Source organism: Hemiscyllium ocellatum, chromosome 15, assembly GCF_020745735.1.
Source record: "Hemiscyllium ocellatum isolate sHemOce1 chromosome 15, sHemOce1.pat.X.cur, whole genome shotgun sequence".
NCBI lineage: Eukaryota > Metazoa > Chordata > Chondrichthyes > Orectolobiformes > Hemiscylliidae > Hemiscyllium > Hemiscyllium ocellatum.
In genome coordinates, this window is record NC_083415.1 from 63986431 (window position 1) to 64009233 (window position 22803).

Consider the following 22803-nt stretch of genomic DNA (forward strand, 5'->3'; position numbering starts at 1 on the left):
GTTACAAATATAAGGCAGAAAGAGACAGACAGATATCTGAATAAACTAGAACAAAGCTGAGGCTTTTGATAGGTAGAGGACAGGAGAATGGACAGCTTTGCCATATTCTGATTTTAAATAGAACTTTTCTCTCAAGCTGCTACATCCAAATCAGGAGTTCATTATTTATCAAAATAGGAGTTTGGAGCTCGATGCCTTGAGAAATCTATGGGTTATTAGTCTGGGCACAAGCTTCCAATTCCCAAAAGAGACACACCAGGGCTCAAAAGCGCTTCACCCCTCTGAAAAATAAGTTCAAAGATCACAGGTTCGGTGGTTATTCGTTCAAACAGAATCCTCCTCTGTGGTTCCTGGGTACAAGGATAGGAATTTGAAATGCTTTCTTCAGAAGCACAACAATTCTTAAGTGGCTAACTTGACAAATAGTGAATAATTGTGTCAATCAATCACACAGAGAGGGAAGACAAACAGAAAGACATGGTGAAATTATGAAATGCAGGACTGAAAATGTGCATTTTATACACAGGAATTGACGATTGCAACATATCAGTTTGCAACACTTCAAAATACTGAAAGAGCTGCTTTAACCTGCAATGGGTACTGCTGATTAGGAATAACAAAGCAGGCAAAGCATCCACTGAAGAGTAGGAAATGAGGAGGGCTTTTTTTAGGTTCATTTCAAGTTTTATACGTACATCAGCATCTGACATAGGCGGTGCCTCCTCCATATCTATTTCATGTTTGTCGGCTGCCAGCAAGACTGAACCTTTGCTTTCATGCTGCAATCTTTCACTTTGATCTTGTGCCTGTGGAAGCAAAACATCAACTGTGTCATACCTCACTCAACACTCAGCTCAATACCAAGCTGAACGTGGTTTGGGATATTTATTCATCATGGCAAATACTTACACTGAAGATATTTAATTTAACAGAAACTAATTTGGAACCACTGTTTTGTATTAAACTGCCCAGTTTAAAAAAGAAATGCTAATTCAGATTTCTAATGCTAAGTGATGTAGTCAATGCACAGCTGTGTCAAAATGAGCAGGCATGTACTTTGTCAACAAAAACATGATGAATGGAGTGTTAAGATTCACTCTAGCCTCTTGTGGGTCCTACTTCACTTTATTAGCCAATGACTTGAGTTGTTGCTGGACCCAAAATTGATTTATGACACTTGGTTTCAATTCAGGGTTCTCCTTTGGCTTTTCTTCAATTTCTTTCCCTTTTAATGCTAGTTTTGTGCAAAACTTCCATTACATCATTCATGATCCTTTTTCCTAATAGTTCATCAAAACAAGAATAAAATTCTGTCTGCATCTTGAAAACCTCTTCTGTGGCAACATTAGCTACAAAACCTTCCCGCCCATTATCAAAATATCCAATTTTACGTTCCTGCCCACATTCACAATGCTGACTGATTACACAAACTGGACACAAATATGATTACACTTCATCAGTGGAGGAGTATTGGCACTTTGGTTTTACTGCTCTAGCTCCTCAACCTGTTCTGCAGAGAAGTTCCAGTGATCCATCCAGCTATGTATTTGTTTCCCAAATGCAGTAATTTTGTATTTCCACAATAAAGAACATAACATCTTAATATGCCAAGATTTACATTGCATGTGACTTTAAAATAGGAAATGAATTACATCTGTATTCAAATTGTTCTACACTATATATCAGCTTCACTCAAGTGTCACAAATGCAAGATCAACTACATCAAATTCCATCCAATCCAGTCATTCAGTAACATGTTGTTATGATGAATTTATTGTCACTGCTTAAGCATAAACAAATATTGAAATTGGTATTGTGTACTTGACAGTTTCAATACTTCATTGACTATCAAACTCCAGCCTAGCTATTCAACTGTAAAAGAAGTTGCCCATCACACACTTCTTTCAAAAAAATCCTTTATCCTCATCATTTTTGAATTTTTACTTTTATCCCACATTTTTTAAAATCAGAATTGTATTTTTTATTGTCGATCTTACTTTCATTAGAAAAAGAATTTTTTTTTATTTTAGTCTACTTTTGTTATGACATATCATAGAAATGGTAAATGTGAGAAAATTTCCTATTCCATTTCTCTTTGTTAAGTGTGTTTCTGGATATGTTTCCTAAATAAAACAGGTTTTCTTTGTCACCCCATCTTTTTACTGCATTTTACTGCAGGGGAAGGGTTTCCTCTTGACCTACTGGATCCTTGTGTTATTATAGAAACCTCAGATGGAACAACCCTCAACCTTCCAAACTCAAGGGTGCACATCAAACATTTATGCTACCTGATCTCAACATTGTGCAGGGAATGGAGAATAGTTTTCCTGTGCAAAATGATGCTGGTGACAAACAGCAAAATAAGGCAGTATCGTAGGAAAGGAACAGACCGACTTGCCAACTAGAATGGATAAACCAAAGCATGGCTGCACTGGAATTCTTTAAATGAAATTACACTAAAAACAAATTCACAAATGCAGCAAGATATACAACCACATACTTTTAATTGTACTTACCCTAGCATTATGATCGCCCTTTAAACATTCCGAATAAATCAAGAATATCCTTGGACAGGAAATTTAACCTAAACGTTAGCTTACATACGATACTTACAGATCTGCTCTCTCTCTCTTCCCAAACTGCGAGTTCCTTCGATTCTATTTCTTCAGGACTCATACGTACCAGGTGGAATGGAACAATCTCTTCTCGTACAACACGGCGGAAGAGACCCTACAAAACAAATTCATTCCACTTTATTAAACAGAATGAGAGAAAAGCAAACAAGTTAAAAACAAATGGCTATGGTCGATGATTTGGTATGTAAACATACAGTTTCGAAGAAAACCAGCAACACCACATGTTATAGAGTCAGAGTTACAGAGATATACAGCATGGAACCAGACCCTTCGGTCACACCTTTCCATGCCGACATAGCAAAAACATACTGCCTAATATCAAAGGATGCCGATAAAGGTTTGAATATTAAAATGTAGAAGCATAACGAGATACCTGGTTCCTGGGGTTCTTCAAATTAAACATAATACTGCGGTATCTGCTCTTGTACTTGCTGTGAGTATCTTGAAATAGGGTGAAGAGCTCCTTCTCAATGTTCACTGCTATTTTTCCAATTGCATCTTCAGTTACATCAAGGTCATCACAGTCATTCACCCTGTCATGGAAGCACAAACACACATGACCATTGCCCTAACAAAAGTATATACCCCTCTCTAAGGAAAGAGAAAAACTATAACCATGAGATGTTTGGAAATTACTGCTAAGTCTCAACATACTGGACAGAATAAAAAGATGAAGAACTACATGTGATAATTCAGTAAACCAGACGCAACTCCTGAAAAGTGATAAGCTGCATCCTCTTGTCAACTACCCATGCCTTCATGATAAATAGCTGAATTTAGCTCGTGTTTATCTGATCAATGCTGTTCAGTAATTATCAAAATGTTGAATTAACAATTCTCTTAATCAGATGGGCCAATGGGCTGAGAAGTGGCAGATGGAGTTGAATTTAGAGAAATGTGAGATGCTGCATTTTGGAAAAGCAAGTTTTAGCAGGACTTATACACTTAATGGTAAGGTTCTAGGGAGTGTTGCTGAACAAAGACTTTGCAGTGCAGGTTCATAGTTCCTTGAAAGTAGAGTCACAAGTAGATAGGATAGCAAAAGCAGCGTTTGGTATGCTTTCCTTTATTGGTCAGAGTATTGAGTACAGGAGTTGGGAGATCATGTTGCGGCTGTACAGGACACTGGTTCAGTCATTGTTGGAATATTGCGTGCAATTCTGGTCTCCTTCCTATCAGGAGGATGTTGTGGAACTTGAAAGGGTTCAGAAAAGATTTACAAGGATGTTGCCAGGGTTGGAGGATTTGAGCTATAGGGAGAGGATGAATAGGCTGGAGCTGTTTTCCCTGGAGCATTGGAGGCTGAGGGGTGACCATGTAGAGGTTTACAAAATTATGAGGAGCATGGATAGAATAAATAGACAAAGTCTTTTCCCTGGGGTGGGGGAGTCCAGAACTAGAGGGCATAGGTTTAGGGCGAGAGGGGAAAGATATAAAAAGAGGCCTAATGGGTAAGGTTTTCACACAGAGGATGGTACGTGTATGGAAGTAACTGCCAGAGGAAACGGAGGCGGCTATACAATTGCAATATTTAAAAGGCATCTGGGTATACGAATAGGAAGGGTTTGGAGAGATACGGGCCAGGTGCTGGCAGGTGGGAATGGATTGGGTTGGGATATCTGGTCAGCATGGACAAGTTGCACCAAAGTGTCTGTTTTTATGCTGTACGTCTCTATGACTCTAATTGTTCCTCTTAACTGCTCTTTAGCTCTTTTTGAAGTATGACTGTTTGGCACCCATTGTACTTCAGCATTTTAATGAATAGATTTTATTTCCTGCACGTTCTTGATACAAGTGAACTCAACGTTGCCTCCACCAAATGCACTTCTGAGAACACCACATCAGTTCTAATGAAGAGTCAGTGGACTCGAAATACTTAACAACTGCTCGTTTACTTCTTCCCTCTTCAGTATCCAAGGGCCCAAACACACCTTCCAGGTGAAGCAGCACTTCATTCAATCTAGTATACTACATTCGCTACTCACAATGTAGTCTCCTCGACATGGGAAACAAAGCGTAGACTGGGTGACTGCTTCACAGAACATCCACGTTCTGTTCACAAAAAGATGCTAAGCTTTTTGGTGCCTGCACTTCAACACCACCATCTTGTTCCCTGGCCAACATCTTTCACAGTCTAGATTAGAATGGTGCTAGAAATGCACAGCAGGTCAGGCAGCATCCAAGGAACTGGAAAATCGATGTTTCAGGCAAAAGCACTTCATCAGGAATAAAGGCAGGGTGCCTGCAGAGTGGAGAGATAACAGAGGGGGAAGGGGGTGGGGAGAAAGTAGCATAGAGTACAATAGGTGGATGGAGGTGACAGGTCAGAGAGGAGGGTGGGAAGGAAGATTGGCAGGTAGGACAGGTCATGGGGATGGTGCTGAGCTAGAAGGTTGGAACTGGGGTGAGGTGGGGGAAGGGGAAATGAGATGCCATGGGGTTGAAGTGATCAAAGGTAGGAGATGAAGCGTTCTTCCTCCAGGCGTCAGGTGGTGACGGAGCGGATGTGGAGGAGGCCCAGGACCTGCATGTCCTTGGCAGAGTGGGAGGGGTAGTTGAAATGTTGGGCCACGGGGCGGTGTGATTGATTGGAGATGTCCCGGAGATGTTCCCTAAGTGCTCTGCTAGGAGGCGTCCAGTCTCCTCAATGTAGAGGAGACCGTATCGGGAGCAAAGGAGACCATAAATGATATTGGTGGATGTGCAGGTAAAACTTGTATGGATGTGGAAGACTCCTTTGGGCCCTTGGATGGAGGTGAGGGAGGTAGTATGTGCGCAGGTTTTGCAATTCCTGCGGTGGCAGGGGAAGGTGCAAGGAAGGGAAGGCGGGTTTTTGGGGGGCATGGACCTGACCATGTAGTCACGGAGGGAACGGTATTGCAAAAAGCAGAAATGGATGGGGAGGGAAATATATCCCTGGTGGTGGAGTCTTTTCGGAGGTGGCGGAAATGTCATGGTTCATGCGCAAGTTGGTAGGGTGGAAGGTGAGCACCAGGGGCATTCTGTCGTTGTTACGATTGGAGGGGTGGGGGTTTGAGGGCGGAGGGGCAGGATGTGGACAAGATGCGTTGGAGGGCATCTTTAACGACGTGGGAAGGGAAATTGCGGTCTCTAAAGAAACAGGCCATCTGGTGTGTTCTGTGGTGGAACTGGTCCTCCTGGGAGCAGATATGGCGGAGGCGGAGGAATTGGAAATACAGGATGGCATTTTTGCAGGAGATAGGGTGGGAAGAGGTGTAATCCAGGTAGCTGTGGGAGTCTGCGGTTTTGTAAAAAATGTCAGTGTCAAGTCAGTTGTCATTAATGGAGATGGAGAGGTCCAGGAAGGGGAGGGAGGTGTCAGAGATGGTCCAGGTAAATTTAAGGTCAGGGTGGAATGTGTTGAAGTTGAGGAATTGCTCAACCTCCTCGCAGGAGCACGAGGTGGCACCAATGTAGTCATCAATGTAGCGGGGGGGGGGGGGGAGGTGGAGTGGTGCCTGTGTAACTACGGAAGATGGACTGTTCTACGTAGCTGACAAAGAGATTTGCATTGCTGGGGCCCATACGGGTGGTCTGGAGGAAATGAGAGGATTCGAAGGAGAAATTGTTAAGGGTGAGGACCAGTTCAGTCAAACGAATGTGTGGTGGTGGTGGAAGGGTACCGTTGGGGACGTCAGGAGAGAAAGAAACAGAGGGCTTGGAGGCCCTGGTCATGGCGGATGGAAGTGTAGAGGGATTGGATATCCCTGGTGAAGATGAAGCGCTGGGGGATGGGAAAACTGAAGTCTTGGAGGAGGTGGAAGGCGTGGGTGGTGTCTGTCACAGGCTTGCTGCAGTGCTCGCTGGAAGAAAGACACCTCATTTTCTTCTTGGGGACACTATCACCTTCTGGACTCTATCAAGTTCAACAATTTTAGAGTTTGAGCACCTTCCCACTTTCCCCACCCCACATACCAGGCCTTGTCTTGACATGGTCTGCCAGAACACAAAGCCTATTATTCGGCACTAATAGTCCCCATTAGCAGCTATTCATTTTCCCAGATTGACTTACCCATTCTTTTGTTCAACTGTTGTTCTCTTTGGGTTCTATTGCCACCTACTGTTTACTCCTTAACATCGCTTCCCTTCCTTGCCCCCAACTTCTGCATATAAGACAACTTTTTCCAAACTATTGTCAGTTCTGAAGAAGGGTCACTGGAGCCAAAATGTTATCTCTGATTTCTTTCCACAGATACTGCCAGACCTGGGTTCCACCAGCAAGTTTGTACCACAACCATGGGGCTATTTCCAACTTGATCATTCCAAGATACTCAAGCTTTGTATTGCTTATCCTTCCAAATGACTTTGCAAGGATAATGCACTTCAACATATGTAATTACTTTGTGATCTTTAATCACATACACATTTAATTAGTTTGCAGATGCCACAAAACTCTGAAATACAATAAATTGAGAATAATCATGGACTTTAGGAAGATATGGACTAGTGAAATGAAGAGAGGGTCAGCAGATGAAATTTGTCATAATAAAGGTACGTATGTTAATAGGAGGAATGAGCTGCAACATAAATATATGGCAAAGCTTTTAAAAGAACTGAAGAAATAGGAAGACTAGGAGTGTGCACATGAAAGTCTTTCAAGTTGATTGGCCAAGGATAACTTAAAAAAAGTCACAAGACCTTTGGTTTATAAAAACAGACACAAGAGTACAAAAACAGACAACATATGCTAAACCATTTTATAACACTAGTTGGCTACATCTGGCATACTCTGGACTTTATGCAGATTGTCACAGTCTTGGAGAGGGTGCCAATGTCTTTGAGATTTACCAGGAATGGACGAAAGACTTCAGTTACACAGATGATGCGAACAGGTGATCTCTCCATAAAACAGAGAAGGTCAACAGGGAGAAAAAAAACAGAACAGAAACTCTGCAGGTCTAACAACACTTGTGGGGAGGAGTACAATTAACATTTCAGGACTGAAAGTCACCAGACTCTAACTTGACTCTGCTTTCTTCCCCCAGATACAGCTAGATCTGCAGAATTTTGCCAGCTATTTCTGGTTTTGTTTCAGATGTTGAGGTTGTACAGGGCATTGGTGAGGCTTCTTTTGGAGTACTGTGTGCAATTCTGGTTGCCCCATTATAGGAAGGATACTATTAAATTGAAGATGGTTCAGAAAAAAATTACCAGGTTGTTGCTGGGAATGAAGGGTTTGAGTTAGAAAAATAGGCTGGGACTTTTTTCCCCCCACTGGAGCATTGATGGTTGAGGGGTGACATTAGGGGTTTATAAAATAATGAGGGACCTAGAGAAGGGCTTCTTCCCCTTCCCCCCCACCCCAGGAGGATTGGGGGTGAATTCAAAACTAGGGGATATATTTTAAGGTGAGAGGAAAAAGATTTAAAAAGGAGATGACAGGCAACTATTTTAGAGAGTGGTTTGTGTGTGGAATGAACTGCCAGAGAAAATGGTGAATGCAGGTATAGTTACAACATTTAAAGGACATTAGGATAAGTTCATGAACAAAGGTTTGGAGGGAAATTGTCCAAATGCAGGCAAGTGGGACTAGTTTAGTTTGGCAACATGGTTTGTGTGGACTAGTTGGACCAAAGGGTCTGGTTCCAAGCTGTATGACTCTTAGCACCTGCATCCACAGTAATTTATTTTATTTGGTGCTTTGTTTTAAGTCAGAGAGAGATTGGATGGAGATTTTCAAATATATGAAATTGTCCTTGGGGGCAGAGGACCAGGTAAAAGGGTGATTTTGCAAGAAAACGATAAAAAAAAAGAGTCAGTTATGAATTACAATGCATTGGGAGAAAACTGAAGGAAATTTTTTAGGATGTATTTAGAGGAGGGTAAGGCAACTGATGCAGTTTATACAGATTTCAGCTTTGACAAGCGCCATGTGGGAAACTGAAAAAATATAAGCAAATATGATTCAGAGTAACTGGTAAGATTGATTCAAAACGGGCTCAGTAATAGCAGGCAGAGGGTGGTGGCAGAAGACGGTTTGTGAAACTGTAGCCTGGCGTGCAATGTATACAACAGGAATCAGTGCTGGATCCTGAATTGCTTGAGAGATTCGAGAATGAGGTGGATGAGAATGGGGGAGAGATGATAAGTCTGCAGACAACACAATGATTGGCTGGGTGGCTAACAGAGGAGAAAGATCTATTCTACAGAAGATATAAATGAATTGATCAGATTGGTCAGATCAGTGACAGATGGAACTTAACCCTGAAATGTGAGGTGATGCATTTTGGAAGAAGGAACAACACAAGGGAGTACTTAATGAATAGCAAAACACTAGGAAGCTCAGAGGAACAGAAGGATCTTGGGTGTATTGGCCCACAGATCCCTGAAGGTTTCAGGGCAGGTTAATAAGGTAGAAAAGACAGCAGACTGGATGCTTGCCTTTATCAGTTGTGGCATAAATTGTAAGAGCAGGGAGGTCATGTTGGAGCTGTACAGAACTTGGTGATTAGACCACAGCTGCAGTACTATATGCAGCTCTGGTCACCACACTATAGAATGAATATGATTGCACTGGAGAGAGTCCAACTGAGATTTAACAAGGTGTTGTCTGTGACGGTACATTCCAGCTACAGAGAGAGAGATGGGATATGCTTGTTGTTTTCTTTAAAACAGAGATGATTGAGGGGGACCGGACTGGTGCATATAAGAGGGGCATGGATAGGAGAAATAGAAAGCAGCTGTTTCCCTTAACAATGATCAAGAGCAAGGGGCATAATTTTAACGTGAAAGGCAGGAGATTTAGGGGCAATTTTTTATTCAATTAGATTCCCTACAGTGTGGAAACTGGCCCTTCGGCCCAACAAGTCCACAACAACCCTCCGAAGAGTAACCCACCCAGACCCATTTCCCTCTGACTAATGCACCTAACACTATGGGGCAATTTAGCATGGCCAATTCACCTAACCTGCACATCTGTGGACTGCACCCAGAGGAAACCCACATAGACAGAGGGAGAATGTGCAAACTCCACAGAGACAGTCACCAGAGGCTGGAATCGAACCTGGGACCCTGGCGCTGAGAGACAGCAGTGCTAGCCACTGTGCCGCCCTGAGGAAAGTGTGATCTGACTGCACTGCCGAGAAGGGCTGTTGCAGTGTGTCACCTCAATCTTCAAAAAGTATTCAGCCTAAAGCGTGAACGTGGGACTAGCGCAAGTAATATATTTTTGGCAGTACAAAACGTGATGGGCCGACGAATCACGAAAGCCCTATAGTGTGGATGCAGGCCATTTGGCCCATTCAATCCATACCAACTCTCCAAAGAGCATCCCATTCAAATACCCCTTCCGCAACAACACATCCTATCCCTGCATTTCCCATGGCTAACCTATCTAACCTGCATATTTCCTGACACTATAGGCAATTTAGCATGGCTAATCCATTTAACCTGCATACCTTTGGACTGTGGGAGGAAATTGGAGCACCCAGAGGAAACCGGAGCACCCAGAGGAAACCCATATAAACTCGGAGAGAACTTGCAAACTCCATACAGTCACCTCAGGGTGGAATGGAACCAGAGCTCCTGGTGCTGTGAGGCAGCAGGACTAACCACTGAGCCAACATGCCACCCAAGGACCTCTTCTATACTGTAACAGAAGATGATATTGCTTAAAAGGATGCTAGAAGCAGATGTGGTAAGTTTTAAAATAAAATTGGATATGCATTTGAAATGAAAATGTGTAGGGCTATGAAAAAAGAATAGGAGAATGAAAACTCCCTCAAAGAGCCAACAGAAACATGATGGGTCACAATAGTGTCCTCCTACATTGTATTATTTGAAGTGTTTGTTCTGTGACCTTGGGATGCTGAAATTCATTCAGAGACTGAAACGTATTAAAAATGAACTGATCAGAAAAACATGGGAAACAGGATATTGCAAGTAACCAACATGTCTGACAAGACTGACACGCGTAACGAAAGTTATTCTGGCAAAACTCTGACTGCATAAATCCACAACCACCTGAAGGAGCAGCGCTCCAAAAGCTAGTGTGCTTCCAATTAAACCTGTTGGACTATAACCTGGTGTTGTGTGATTTTTAACTTTGTACACCTCAGTCCAACACCAGGATCTCCAAATCATGCATAAATTGTATTAAGTTCAATTGTATCTTAGGTTTAAATAGCAAACAAACATCAAAATTAGCACTTCCTTTACTTAGGTGCCCAAGTAAGCAAAACTGTAGAGACAAAAGCACTGTTCTTAATTTGACCACCCAACACTAAAGCACGTTAGACAAAAATACTGCAGATTGTAAATTCACAATTTCTTGCATAACCATTTCTTTTGCCAGAAACAAAGTCAAAAACTCACTGGTCAGTTACAGGTTTCTTGCCTTTTAAATTTCCCCATCACTTTTTGAACCTTTACATACAAGATGTAAAATTATTTTAGAGCAAGTGATCAACATGTTATGTGGCGCTCTCGTTTTGTTGTGAGGAATGGCTGAGGATCCTGGGATTGTATTCATTGGAGTTTAGAAGATTAAGGGGAGACTTAATAGAAACTTACAAGATAATACATGGCTTGGAAAGGGTGGACGCTCGGAAATTTTTTCCGTTAGGCGAGGAGACTAGGACCCGTGGACACAGCCTTAAAATTAGAGGGGGTCAATTCAGAACAGAAATGCGGAGACATTTCTTCAGCCAGGGAGTGGTGGGCCTGTGGAATTCATTGCCGCAGAGTGCGGTGGAGGCGGGACGCTAAATGTCTTCAAGGCAGAGATTGATAGATTCTTGATGTCTCGAGGAATTAAGGGCTACGGGGAGAATGCGGGTAAGTGGAGTTGAAATGCCCATCAGCCATGATTGAATGGTGGAGTGGACTCGATGGGCCGAATGGCCTTCCTTCCACTCCTATGTCTTATGGTCTTAAAAAGATGAACTTATCAAAATTGCATCTTCCAAATGTATCGTTTACATATTGAAAAGCAGAGCAATTTTTAGATGGCTGTTGGCTTCATTAATATAATCACACGTCTACATTCAACACATTTCATCTGGTTCTTTCCTATCAGCACCTTTGCACAAAAAAGTTTACATCAACTGTGCCTCACCTTTTACAGAGGATCTCCTTAAGTGACCGACGGATGTTATGTCGAATCTGAGGGTTAGACAGTTGGCTGGTGTTTTTTGGAGCTGGAGCTGAAGGTTGAACTGGTTGTTTATCAGCTGATTTTCTAGCTGGAGGTTGCTCAGATGAATGCACAGTGTGTTTGGCTGCAGAAGAAGAATGCTTGGATGGTATTCGGTATTCTGACCCAGTGCTGCTTTGTTTGGTTGAAGTCTGTTGCTTAGTTGAAATTAAATGTTTTGATGAGGTTTGATGTTTAGATGCAGTTTGATGTTTTGATGAAGTTTGTGGAGTAGATCGTTTAGGTACAACACGCTGTTCCACTGAACCAGCAGGTTGCTTTGTTGCTGTAGCTGATAGCTTTGAGGAAGCAGATCGCAAAGTTGCAGGAGTTTGTTCATCGAGAGATTCAGAATCAGTCTGCTTGGAGTCAGCTGCCTTGTCCTTTGGAGTCACTGAAAATAAACATTTCCAGTGAAAATAATGCAGTAGATGCTATTAAATTACTGACATCACTGGATGCAAAACGATAGGAAATGCTGTAATAAAAACATGCTTCAATTCCTACTAGTGGACAAAAGATTCACGATCACATACATTATTGATTAGAATACTGAAGTCTGAGAATCAAAAGCTGCAGATGTACTGATTCAGTTGGGAAAATGATTTGTAAATTATGAACTAAGGCATGCACTGTACAAATACAAATTTGATTTGTTCAGTCCAATCTTGTAACTAATTAGAATTTACATTCAAAAGTAGTTTCATCAAGTTACCACAGAACCTGAGTGGGTCCCATTGCATGTAACTCGCTGGTGTAAAGCCTAGCAGGCCAAATCAAAGCCTCTCAAAACTGGCTTTGAATTTTACCACCTATACCTATCACTGGAGAGGGTAAAAAAAGTTGTCATACATTTTCCAAGAGTGCAGAAAAGAAACTCCGTCAGTTTCAGAAGTACTGCTAGTACTTTCTGCAATATAGTGCAACAGAGTGCTAATTTTTCCAACTGGAATATTTGCACATTGTAATTTCTACAAGTTATAACATATTTCAACAGCACAAAAAGATATACTTAGATGATCTAATCTATCTGTATCAGTGTACAATAAAGTACTGCTCAAAGCAACAAAAATCTCAAATCATTGTAAATTTCAGTTCAGGAACAATTGATTAAAATTTGCAATTATTCACTAATTATCGAAATACCAGTCTTCAAAACAGCTCAAACTTGAATATAAGACTAATCACTTAAAACTAATAAGTCCTGCTGTACAAATTTTCAAATTACAATCTGATTTGTTTACCAAAATCCTCAATTCCTACACAAACAAAACTAAACAAAGCACTTGGTCGATAAACCTTTTACTTGTAAATGAGGTGCTTAATTTGCTTTTTAATTAAGATCAGCTCAACTGCATTTAATTTTTAATTTAATAAAAAACTCAAGGCTTGGTGCAAATATTATTTCACCCAATGCTGTGTTCATCCATCCCTCAGTCTCCACCACCTGCTTCAAGCCATGTATTATGTACTGAACTAACTGTTCATTAATATTTTTTCTCATTTTAAACTCAGGGATTTGTTGCACTGTAAAGTGTAGTGACAACTCATACTTTTTCTAACCAGTCAGGCTGAATCCACCGTAGCATCTCTAGGAATAAAAAGGCTTAATTTTTAAAGACATCCACACATAAGCTGACATTTCAGTTCATCACCATGGATGTACTACATTGTGCGAGGCATTGTCTTTTAACTGAGGCCCTGACTACACTTTTAGCTGGATGTAAGAGACACTTATGACACTATCTAGACAAAATTGCAGGATCTGTGTAAAATTTGCTTTTGCTCTAGTCTGTTGAAATATATTGCCTATATTTCATAACTAATTCAGCAGCTGCAAAGCTTTCAGTGACACCCAGAGGGTGTGAACAACATATCAACACAAGCTTGAGCAATGACTGTGAAGTCATTACGTTTCTTAAATCAATTTGCACTGCTCAGTACTCAATGAACTAAGAACGTCAAACCTGAGTGAAGTAGTTGAGTACTGTACTGTCAATTGTAGCTGAAGCGAATCGCACAACTACAACAGCTAAGTATCGTACTTTTCCCATTACAATTCATTCTAATATTTACATTTTTACCTCCTGAAAATAAACATGCAATAAAGTTTTAAACAATTCTGCAGAGCAAGAACATATCACCAGTATCCCCTCTTCTTATAGTCAACACAGCTGCCTGAAGATTTTAAATGAATATAAATAGATTTCAAAGATCTTTAACTGTCCTCATAAGTGAATCTAATACCACTTCAATGCGTGTCAAAAGACGACCTTTTGGGCAAGTTGAAATGAAATTCAACTACATTTTACTGGAAAATTGGTCAAACCGAGGACTGGAATTAATAATACTAACTGAACCTCCAGACTATTCAAAATTTCTCTATAATGGTTCAATCTATTGATTAACAACACTTTACATAATAGAAATTACTCTAATAGATGGAACTTAATTACACATGCAGGGTTCTTGAGAATTGTTGTCAGGGTAGGGATTGAAATACCAATAATTGGCATAAAGAAAGGAAGACAGACTTATTTAGTGCCATTTGTCTATGAATTATTGCTTTCGGTCAATAATGTTGGCTCCACATTTTGGGGTTTTCAAACTGTCATGCAACTATAATTCTCAACTGTAGTGTCCACAAGCGTCAGGAGTTGTTATAAGTCCCATATCAGGGCACAGATACAACGTAGGTGAATACAATAGGACAGAGTGAAAGCATTGTTTTGCATCAGAGTGGAACTTTTAATTAAGATGTCGTACCCATGTCCTGCCTGTCCATTCATGTGAATGCATGCAGACCATTAGCCGATCAAGAGCCGAAGACAGATTTCCTGATTGCCAACACCCACCCCTCAACAAAATGCAGATAACTTTATTTAGTATTGTTAGTGATCCTTAAGATACACATCTGCTACATGATCAAGTGTCCTGCATAATACATTTGTTTTTTAATTTTTTTGCATTTGATTCTTGGACCTTTATTAAATAATCTAGAGTGGGCTAAGAATTACACCAATCAATTAGGTTTGCAGCATGGTTCACGTGTGCGCTGAAACCTACATTTTTATTCAAATACTGTCTTGTTCTTTGTAGGTAAAAAGCATATGTCCACACCATTGAATGTTCTCTAGCGTTAAAGGGATATGGAGATTTCCAGTCCCTGCTGCACCCCAGTCCCTAACCAATTAGGAACCATCTGACTGGGTTGAATTTAGTCAGTTAATTAAGGCAGTTAGCAGTTCCGACTGCATCTCCATGCGATCACAGCCCAACCAATCAGCACCTGCTTCCCAAGCTGTATAAAATGTTGCTTTTCTAATGTTGATTTTCTTGGGTTTCAGTTCTGATGAGCTGCAGATGAAAAAGCCACAATATCAAGTCTCATTTTAGCAACCTTTTAGAATATCTCAAGCATCTAATTTATTTTTCTTTTCTCTTTGCATAAAGACTGATTCAGTAATGAAGATGCCACCATATTTCAAATGGCAAGCTAAGATTGCCTGTTCTGAATGCTCAGGCAGATCTTAAGATTTCCCCACCCATTTTGAAGAGGTGCAGAATTCATCCAATGCCTTGGGTACACTGTTGCTCTTTCACCCATTATCAACAAAAAAAATACACGTAGCTGATGGTTTATCCCATTTAATGTTCTTGGGTTTTGCTGCTTCAGAATTGCACTTAACTAAACATCAACTCAAAAGTATACTGAACTGGAGTGAAATATCCAATGTAAATGAAATTATTGTATAGAGTGAAAGAGCCAAAATTTCTACATTAACGAAACACAGGTTCAGAATAAATCCTATTCTAATTTGGATGAAAGATCATTAACCTGAAATGTTAACGGTCTCTCTCTCCCCAAGTGAAACTAGCCCAGCTGTGTGTTTCAAACAATTTATATTTGTCAATTTGTTTGCAATGTTCTCCCTGAAGAGCAAACCCTGGCCTCCATCCAATCAGCCAATTCTGCATCATTAAATGCTGCAATATAAACCACTCCCCTAATCTAAAAAGGAAATATACACTAAGATATGCAAGGGCTGAGTTAGCAGAAAAGATTGAGCACTGATAATCACTTAGATATTTGCAGATATAAAATTCAGTATACCTTCTATATTATATGAATTTTGTTCTATTTCCAATTCAGTTATGAATACAAGCCTGTTGACTGCACGTTAACAAGCCTAAGATCTTTGGTCTCTATTTCACAATCTGACACTACTAAGCCTTGAAAGTAAAGTAGCATAATGGTGAATGTAGTTTCTCTTCTTTGCCCAATTTATGACCATCTTTCTTCTTGAACATGACTGTGACTTTTGTGTTCCTGTCTTCATTTACAGACTTCAGTTCCTTTGATACAATTTTCTTCATCTGCTGGTCAAAGTAACAATGTTGTTCAATTGAACATCAGCAGGTATCTTAAATATAGAGGTGTGAAGGAATGCCTTCCATGGGTGTGCCCAGCATAAGTTGGAACATGTAAAACTCAACCAAGGATTAAAAATGCAAAGTTCCTTCCCCGAGTAATTCTTGCATCAAATTCAAAAACAACTTCAGAATGGCAACAGTGCTAGAAAGTTAGGAGAAACTATATTAGTGTAAAGACATAGGAATACTTGATTTGAATTTTTACATGTACATGAAGTGAGATGGTATTTATTTACTTTGATATAAATGAAATCCAAACACTAGCCAATAAAAAGTGACTTGCTGACATGACCAATTTCATGGATACTATTTTCATAGCCCTCTGATGTAGAATTAACAAGTCAACTAAACTGTGCGTCATACGTAATAACTCTTAAACTGTAAAAATATGGGCATTTTGTTCGCTTGTATACAGTTGTGCTTCATAAACATTTTACTTTCATTACAAATCACTGATGTGACAGATCAAGATAGTACATTATGATGTTCTGATTGGATGTAAATCAGTTGATTGATCACAAAAATGGAAGTGAAGTCATGTTGCAGCTGTATAGGACATTGGTTAGGCCACTTTTGGAATATTGTGCACAATTCTGGTCTTCCTCCTATAGGAAGGATGGAGTTAAACTTGAAAGAGTTCAGAAAAGATGTGCAGGAATGTTGTCAGGATTGGAGGATTTAAGCTATAAGGAGAGGCTGAACAGGCTGGAGAGGTTTTCTCTAGTGTCAGAGGCTGAGGGATGACCTTACAGAGGTTTATAAAATCATGAGGAACATGGATAGAGTAAATTGACAAGGCATTTTCCCTGGATTGGAGTCGTCCGGAACTACAGGACATAGGTTTAGGGTGAGGGGGGAAAGATTTAAAAGGGATCTAAGGGGCAACTCTTTCACACAAAGGGTGGTGCATGTATGGAATGAGCTGCCGGAGGAAGTAGTAGAGGCTAATACAAATATAACATTTAAAAGGCACCTGGATGGTTATATGAATAGGATGAGTTGAGGGATAGGGTGCAAGTGCTGGCAAAGGTGGATTAATTTGGGATATCTGGTCAGCATGGACGAGTTGGACCGAAGGGACTGTTTCCGCGCTGTACATCTCTATGACTTTATGTCAGTAAAAGAAGTTCCATTTATGCAATGCCTTTCACGACTTCAGGATATCCCAAGCTGATCACTTTCAATGAAGTACATTTGCTGCTGTAGCCCCTTATATTTCACTGAAATAGTGGCCAGATCATTTTAATTATGATGATAGAGGGGCTTTTGGATGGGAGATCAGGACAATTTCTCTCCTCCTCTTCAAAACACATTAGAGGTCCAATGGAGAAGACTGAAGGGGCCTTTACTTTAATATCTCACCCAAAAGATGGATTCTGAAACTCAGTACTGCAATGAGATTTCAACCTAGATTATGTGCTTCTGTCTATGCTGTGGGGTTCAAAGATGAGTGCTACCTGCAGTCCAGAGCATACCAATTGTAAATAGCAAGGAAACAAAACAATAGATGATCAGAGTTGTCACAAATAATTGAACCTGCAAGTGAACCAGGTTAGGCTACCATCCATGACAAAAAAAAACAATTAATTCAGACTTTCACCATTCAGGACATTTCAGGCAGACTATGACACTTCAGAAATTGAAGTGGTGCAAGTTAGTAGAGTTTGCCATCCTATGACCTAGGTTTGAACTCAATCCTCACTGGCAGACAAGAGTGAAGTTCTCGGATTTCAAAGTCTAAATGCTAGCAAACAATTTGGTTTATCCCAAGCTAGCTCACAGCACAAATCTAATGTTAACTGTCTAGTGGTTTACGTTTTCTAATAGCATACAACTAATAGTCTGATTGTATTAAAAGATTTGATACCAAGGCATTACTTTTTAAGAAGTTTGAGACTGAAGTGACAAGGATTGAATGCTGAAGTGACAAACATCAAATATTCAGCAAGAACCTGCTCAGTGATGCCCAGTGAGAGTTTCACCAGGGTCACTCAGCTCCTGATTTCAGTACAGTCTTGGTTCAAACATGGACAAGACAGCTGAATTCCAGAGGTGAGGTGAGAGTAACAGGCCTTGACGTCAAGGCTGCCTTTAAGTGAGTATGGCATCAAGGAGCCCTGGCAAAACTGGTATCAATGGGTATTGGGGGCAAACACACCGCTGGTTAGAGTCATACCTGGCACAAAGGAAGATGGAGGGTCAGTCATCTCAGCTCCAGGATATCTCAGGGTAATAGCCTAAGCCTAACAATCGTCAGCTGCTTCATCAACGACCTTCCTTCTGTCATAATGTCAGAAGTGGGGATATCCGCTGATGATTGCAGTATTCAGCACCATTTGCGATGACTCAGATACTGAAGCAGTCCATGCTCAAATGTAACATGATCTGGACAATATCCAGGCCTGGGCTGACAAATGGCAAGTAACATTTGCACAATGGGGTGCTGGAAAAGCACAGCAGGTCAGGCAACATCCAACCAGGAGAATCGACAATGTGGGCAACAGCCCTTCATCAGGGATCCTTTGACTCTGATCTCCAGCATCTGCAGTCCTCACTCTTTCCTACCAATAAGAGACACTTTAACCACCTCCCCATGACATTCAACTGCATTATCATCACTAAATCCACCACTATCAATATCTTTGGGGTTACCATTGACCAAAAATTCAACTGGACTCATGACAAAAACAGTGGCTACAAGAGTAAGTCAGAGACTAGGGATACTGCGAAGAGTAACTGACGTCCCTACACTCCAAAGTCTCTCCATCAACTACAAAGATTAAGTTAGGAGTGTGATGGAATATTCTCCACTTGCCTGGATGGGTGCAGCATCAGCAACACTCAAGCAGCTTGACATCATCCAGGCCAAAGCTCCCACTTGAATGGCACATCTACAAAACTTCAATCACTCCACCACCAGTGCTCAGTAGGAGCCGTATGTGCTATCTACAAGATGCATTGCAGAAATTCACCAAAAATCCCTACTCCCACCTAGAAGGACAAGGGCAGCAGGTATTTGGAAATACCATCACCTGCAAGCTCACCTCCAAGCCATTGAACACCCTGAGGTGGAATTATACCACTGTTCTTTAACAACTGTTGGGTCAAAGTCCTGGAATCCCTTTCTAACCAGCATTGTGGGTCAACCCACAGCAAGTGGACTGCAGTGATTCAAGGCAGCAGCTCACAGCAGCAAATAAGGAGGCAATCAATGCTGGCCAGCCAATGACGTCCAAGTCTCACAAATCAATTTAAAAACTAATAATTTTTGCCAATAAATGCTAACAAGAGCAGCCCAGCCCAACAGAGAAACCATGAAGTTAGACTACACTCATTTTATTACGGACAGTACTATTATGTTGAAAACAGAATCGCTCACTAAAGCAGCTCAAGATGTTTGGCAACATTAAGGTAAATAATGCACCATCCTCTCAAAAGAGAGAAGTCTTTTTATCAGAAAATCTTCCAATAATTTTATTAAACCTTAACCTATCGGCACACATTCAGGAGGCCTCCTGCATACTTTCTCATTCCCAAAGGTTTTCCAGAAATTGCTTGTAAATTTGAAATTCATTTAATTCTCCAATACAGATACAAATACTATCAGCAAGATATCAAACCCCTTCCATTCGTGTGTATTTCAGTCTTAGAAATATTTAAGACAACATAAATACACTGTTGTGCAAACAGGCAGATCGGTGGTTACTCTCCTGTTATAAGTAACCCACAACTCAAATGGAAGTGTTTTTATCCCCATCAAGTCTGCTTTAATTCCAATTCAGATGGTATGCTGACTTGTTTTAATGAATACTCGTGAATGAATCCTCCTTATTAAAACAAAAGCGGTTATGAAAGATACCACTTACGATTCAGGAGATGCAATGAAATATTCTGCATGGTGGGTGAAATACGTTTGTTATGCTGTACTTGCAGTACTCAAAAAAGAGTTAAATAAATTAATGTTTATTTTTAAGCAGTAGCTGATTGTGATATATTGCAGATATGCTATCAAAAAATCAAATAGATACTGCTGGGCAATCTTGAATAAATAGATTAGGTTTAAAGTTTTGTGGCAGAACTTGCTTTTCCAATATTAATACCTATGATTTCATGGTACAATCCCCAAGTGATTAACTCCAATTTCAAGTGTGCTGAGCCCATATGAAGAATATTGGCCAAAACCAGGAAGCAAATGATCTGTGCACATCCTAATTCAGTACAGTGCACTCTCACAGTACTTTAAAGTAAAGCTCTCAGTCTCGAGTTGTAATCCCCCAAGGTGAAAATCCCTCTTTTCAATCAAGCTTTTGGTTATCCCTCTCAATAAGATGATTTACCTGGTCAGTACTTAATCAATTTCAATATGCTACTCTTTCTGTTAAATATATTACAAAAATGAAACTTTCTGAATATTGGACAAAGTTTTGTGTTATGTCAATTCTAACTCAATGATAAATGTATTAGGGGTAGGACATTTAACAAAGTTTAACAAAGTGCTCTTTCCATGCAGTTGTTCCACTTTTTAAAAATATTCTTAATTTTAGTAGCAGGATGTGGACATTGGTGGTTCAGCCTGCAAATTATTGCCCATCCTAACTGCCCAGAGATACAGTCTCCTGAACACAGATGTGTCGAAGCACCTGCTTGCTCTTCTGCATCATTCCTTTGCGTTTATATTTCCATTTCTTGACTTCTCAAATTTCATTGCTGGTAGTGAGAGTTTGATAGTGTATTGATTAATGTTACTGAATTTGTAATCTTGAGGCCTGGAGTAATAATTCTGAGAACATTCCTATCTTTCCAAGCCTTCCTGAAGAAGGGCTTATGCCCGAAACGTCAAATCTCCTGTTCCTTGGATGCTGCCTGACCTGCTGCGCTTTTCCAGCGACACATTTTCAGCTCTGATTTCTCCAGCATTTGCAGTCCTTACTTTCTGCCCGGAGAAACAGTTAAGAAATACGTGTAGGCCAGGCAAGAAGGACAAATTTCCTTTCTTAAATGAATTAGAGGAGTTTTTAACAGAAATCAACAGTGCTTACATGGTTGCCATTAGGCTAATTTTTAGTCTAGATTTTTATCGCAATTCAAATTCTACTACAATTTTATTGGAATTCTCATCATCTGTCGTGGCCAGATTCAAACACATATCCCCAGAACATTAACCTTAAGTTTTAGATTACTAGCGCGGTGACATTACCACAACTCCAATACCTCCCCCTTTAAAAGACATACCTTGATAGTTTGAGCAGTTTTCTGCAACGCGACAGTATGCGTTTACATGAAGTTTAATTGAACAGATTTAACTGGCTTTTATGAATAGGCTCCCATAAGTTCAAATTTTGATCTCTAAAGTTTCCCAATTGATCACTGTAATTTGCTAATAACAAAGAGAACTTCACCAATAGCATGTGGATCACAAGACTTCAGTGGCAAATAGTTTTAACAGAATTGGTTGAAAGGTGACAGAAACGATTCAATTTTCAGAACTGTGAATTTAGAAACAAAATCACGCACAGGTTGTTATACCTGAGTAACTTGGAAGGCCACTTCAGAGGGCAATTAAAAAGCAATCATTTTGGTGTGCAACTGGAACTAAGAATAGGATGGCTATTTTAATTTCTTAATCGATTCTATGTGCCAGTTATGCCTTTATGGTAATTTCACACCTTATACTTGCTTTTATTGATTCAAATTTTTAGAATTTTGTAAACCGGAGTGAAGTCCTTAATCAGCCATGGAAGGATAGGAATGTTCTCAGAATTATTACTCCAGGCCTCAAGATTACAAATTCAGTAACATAAATCAATACACTATCAAACTCTCACTACCAGCAGTGAAATTTGAGAAGACAAGAAATGGAAATATAAACACAAAGGAATGATGCAGAAGAGCAAGCAGGTGCTTCGACACATCTGTGTTCAGGTAGATAAAGCATTAAAATGTTAACAGCCTTTTGGTTTGTTTACAGTTCCATAACATATTATCGAGGGCATATGATAATTTTGTTCTAAATCAATAGTTAGACAAAATCAAAGAATATGGAGGTCATCATTTGGTTGCTCAATTTTAGAAAATACATTGAAGTCAGAGTTCATTCTACATTGGTTCACCAGAATTATACAAGGGTTGAGAAGCTATCGACAGACTTGAAATGAGAGAGAAAAAAAATACAGTGATACCGCTACAGGTGGTTTAATCTAGTTTCCTTCAGATTATGGCTTTGGAAAGGTTTACTATGGAAAGACTATTTTCATCAAGAAAAATTAGTGCTGAGAGGACATCCACTGCCACCAAGAAAATGAAATCAGATATGGTGAGGAAAATTGGTGGAAGGTAGAATGTTTTACCAGAATGGTTGAGGCAGATACAATGGGAATAACAGATAAATATCTGAATCAACAACTTGCATTTACATTGGATTGTTAGCATTGTAAAGCATCCCAAGGCACTTGGGAACAGTATCAAACAGTTTGACTGTGAATCACTTAAGGAGATAACAGGGCAAACAACAAAAGTCTTCAAAAATGTAGACATCGAGCAGCAAGTTAAAGGACGAGAGAGACAGAAATGTGAAGGGGT

At 40.2% G+C, this 22803-nt stretch overlaps 1 protein-coding gene across 1 annotated transcript in view; it reads right to left on the bottom strand.

Annotated features, from left to right (window-relative positions):
- LOC132823015 (death-inducer obliterator 1-like) overlaps nt 1-22803 on the bottom strand; it is a 142429-nt gene that overhangs the window by 45135 nt on the left and 74491 nt on the right. Inside the window, exons 8-11 of the mRNA XM_060836546.1 lie at nt 11713-12184; nt 3010-3169; nt 2614-2730; nt 696-806 (exon numbers count right to left, since the gene is read on the bottom strand). Coding sequence (XP_060692529.1) covers nt 696-806; nt 2614-2730; nt 3010-3169; nt 11713-12184 — 860 coding nt within the window. The remainder of the gene's footprint in view (nt 1-695; nt 807-2613; nt 2731-3009; nt 3170-11712; nt 12185-22803) is intronic.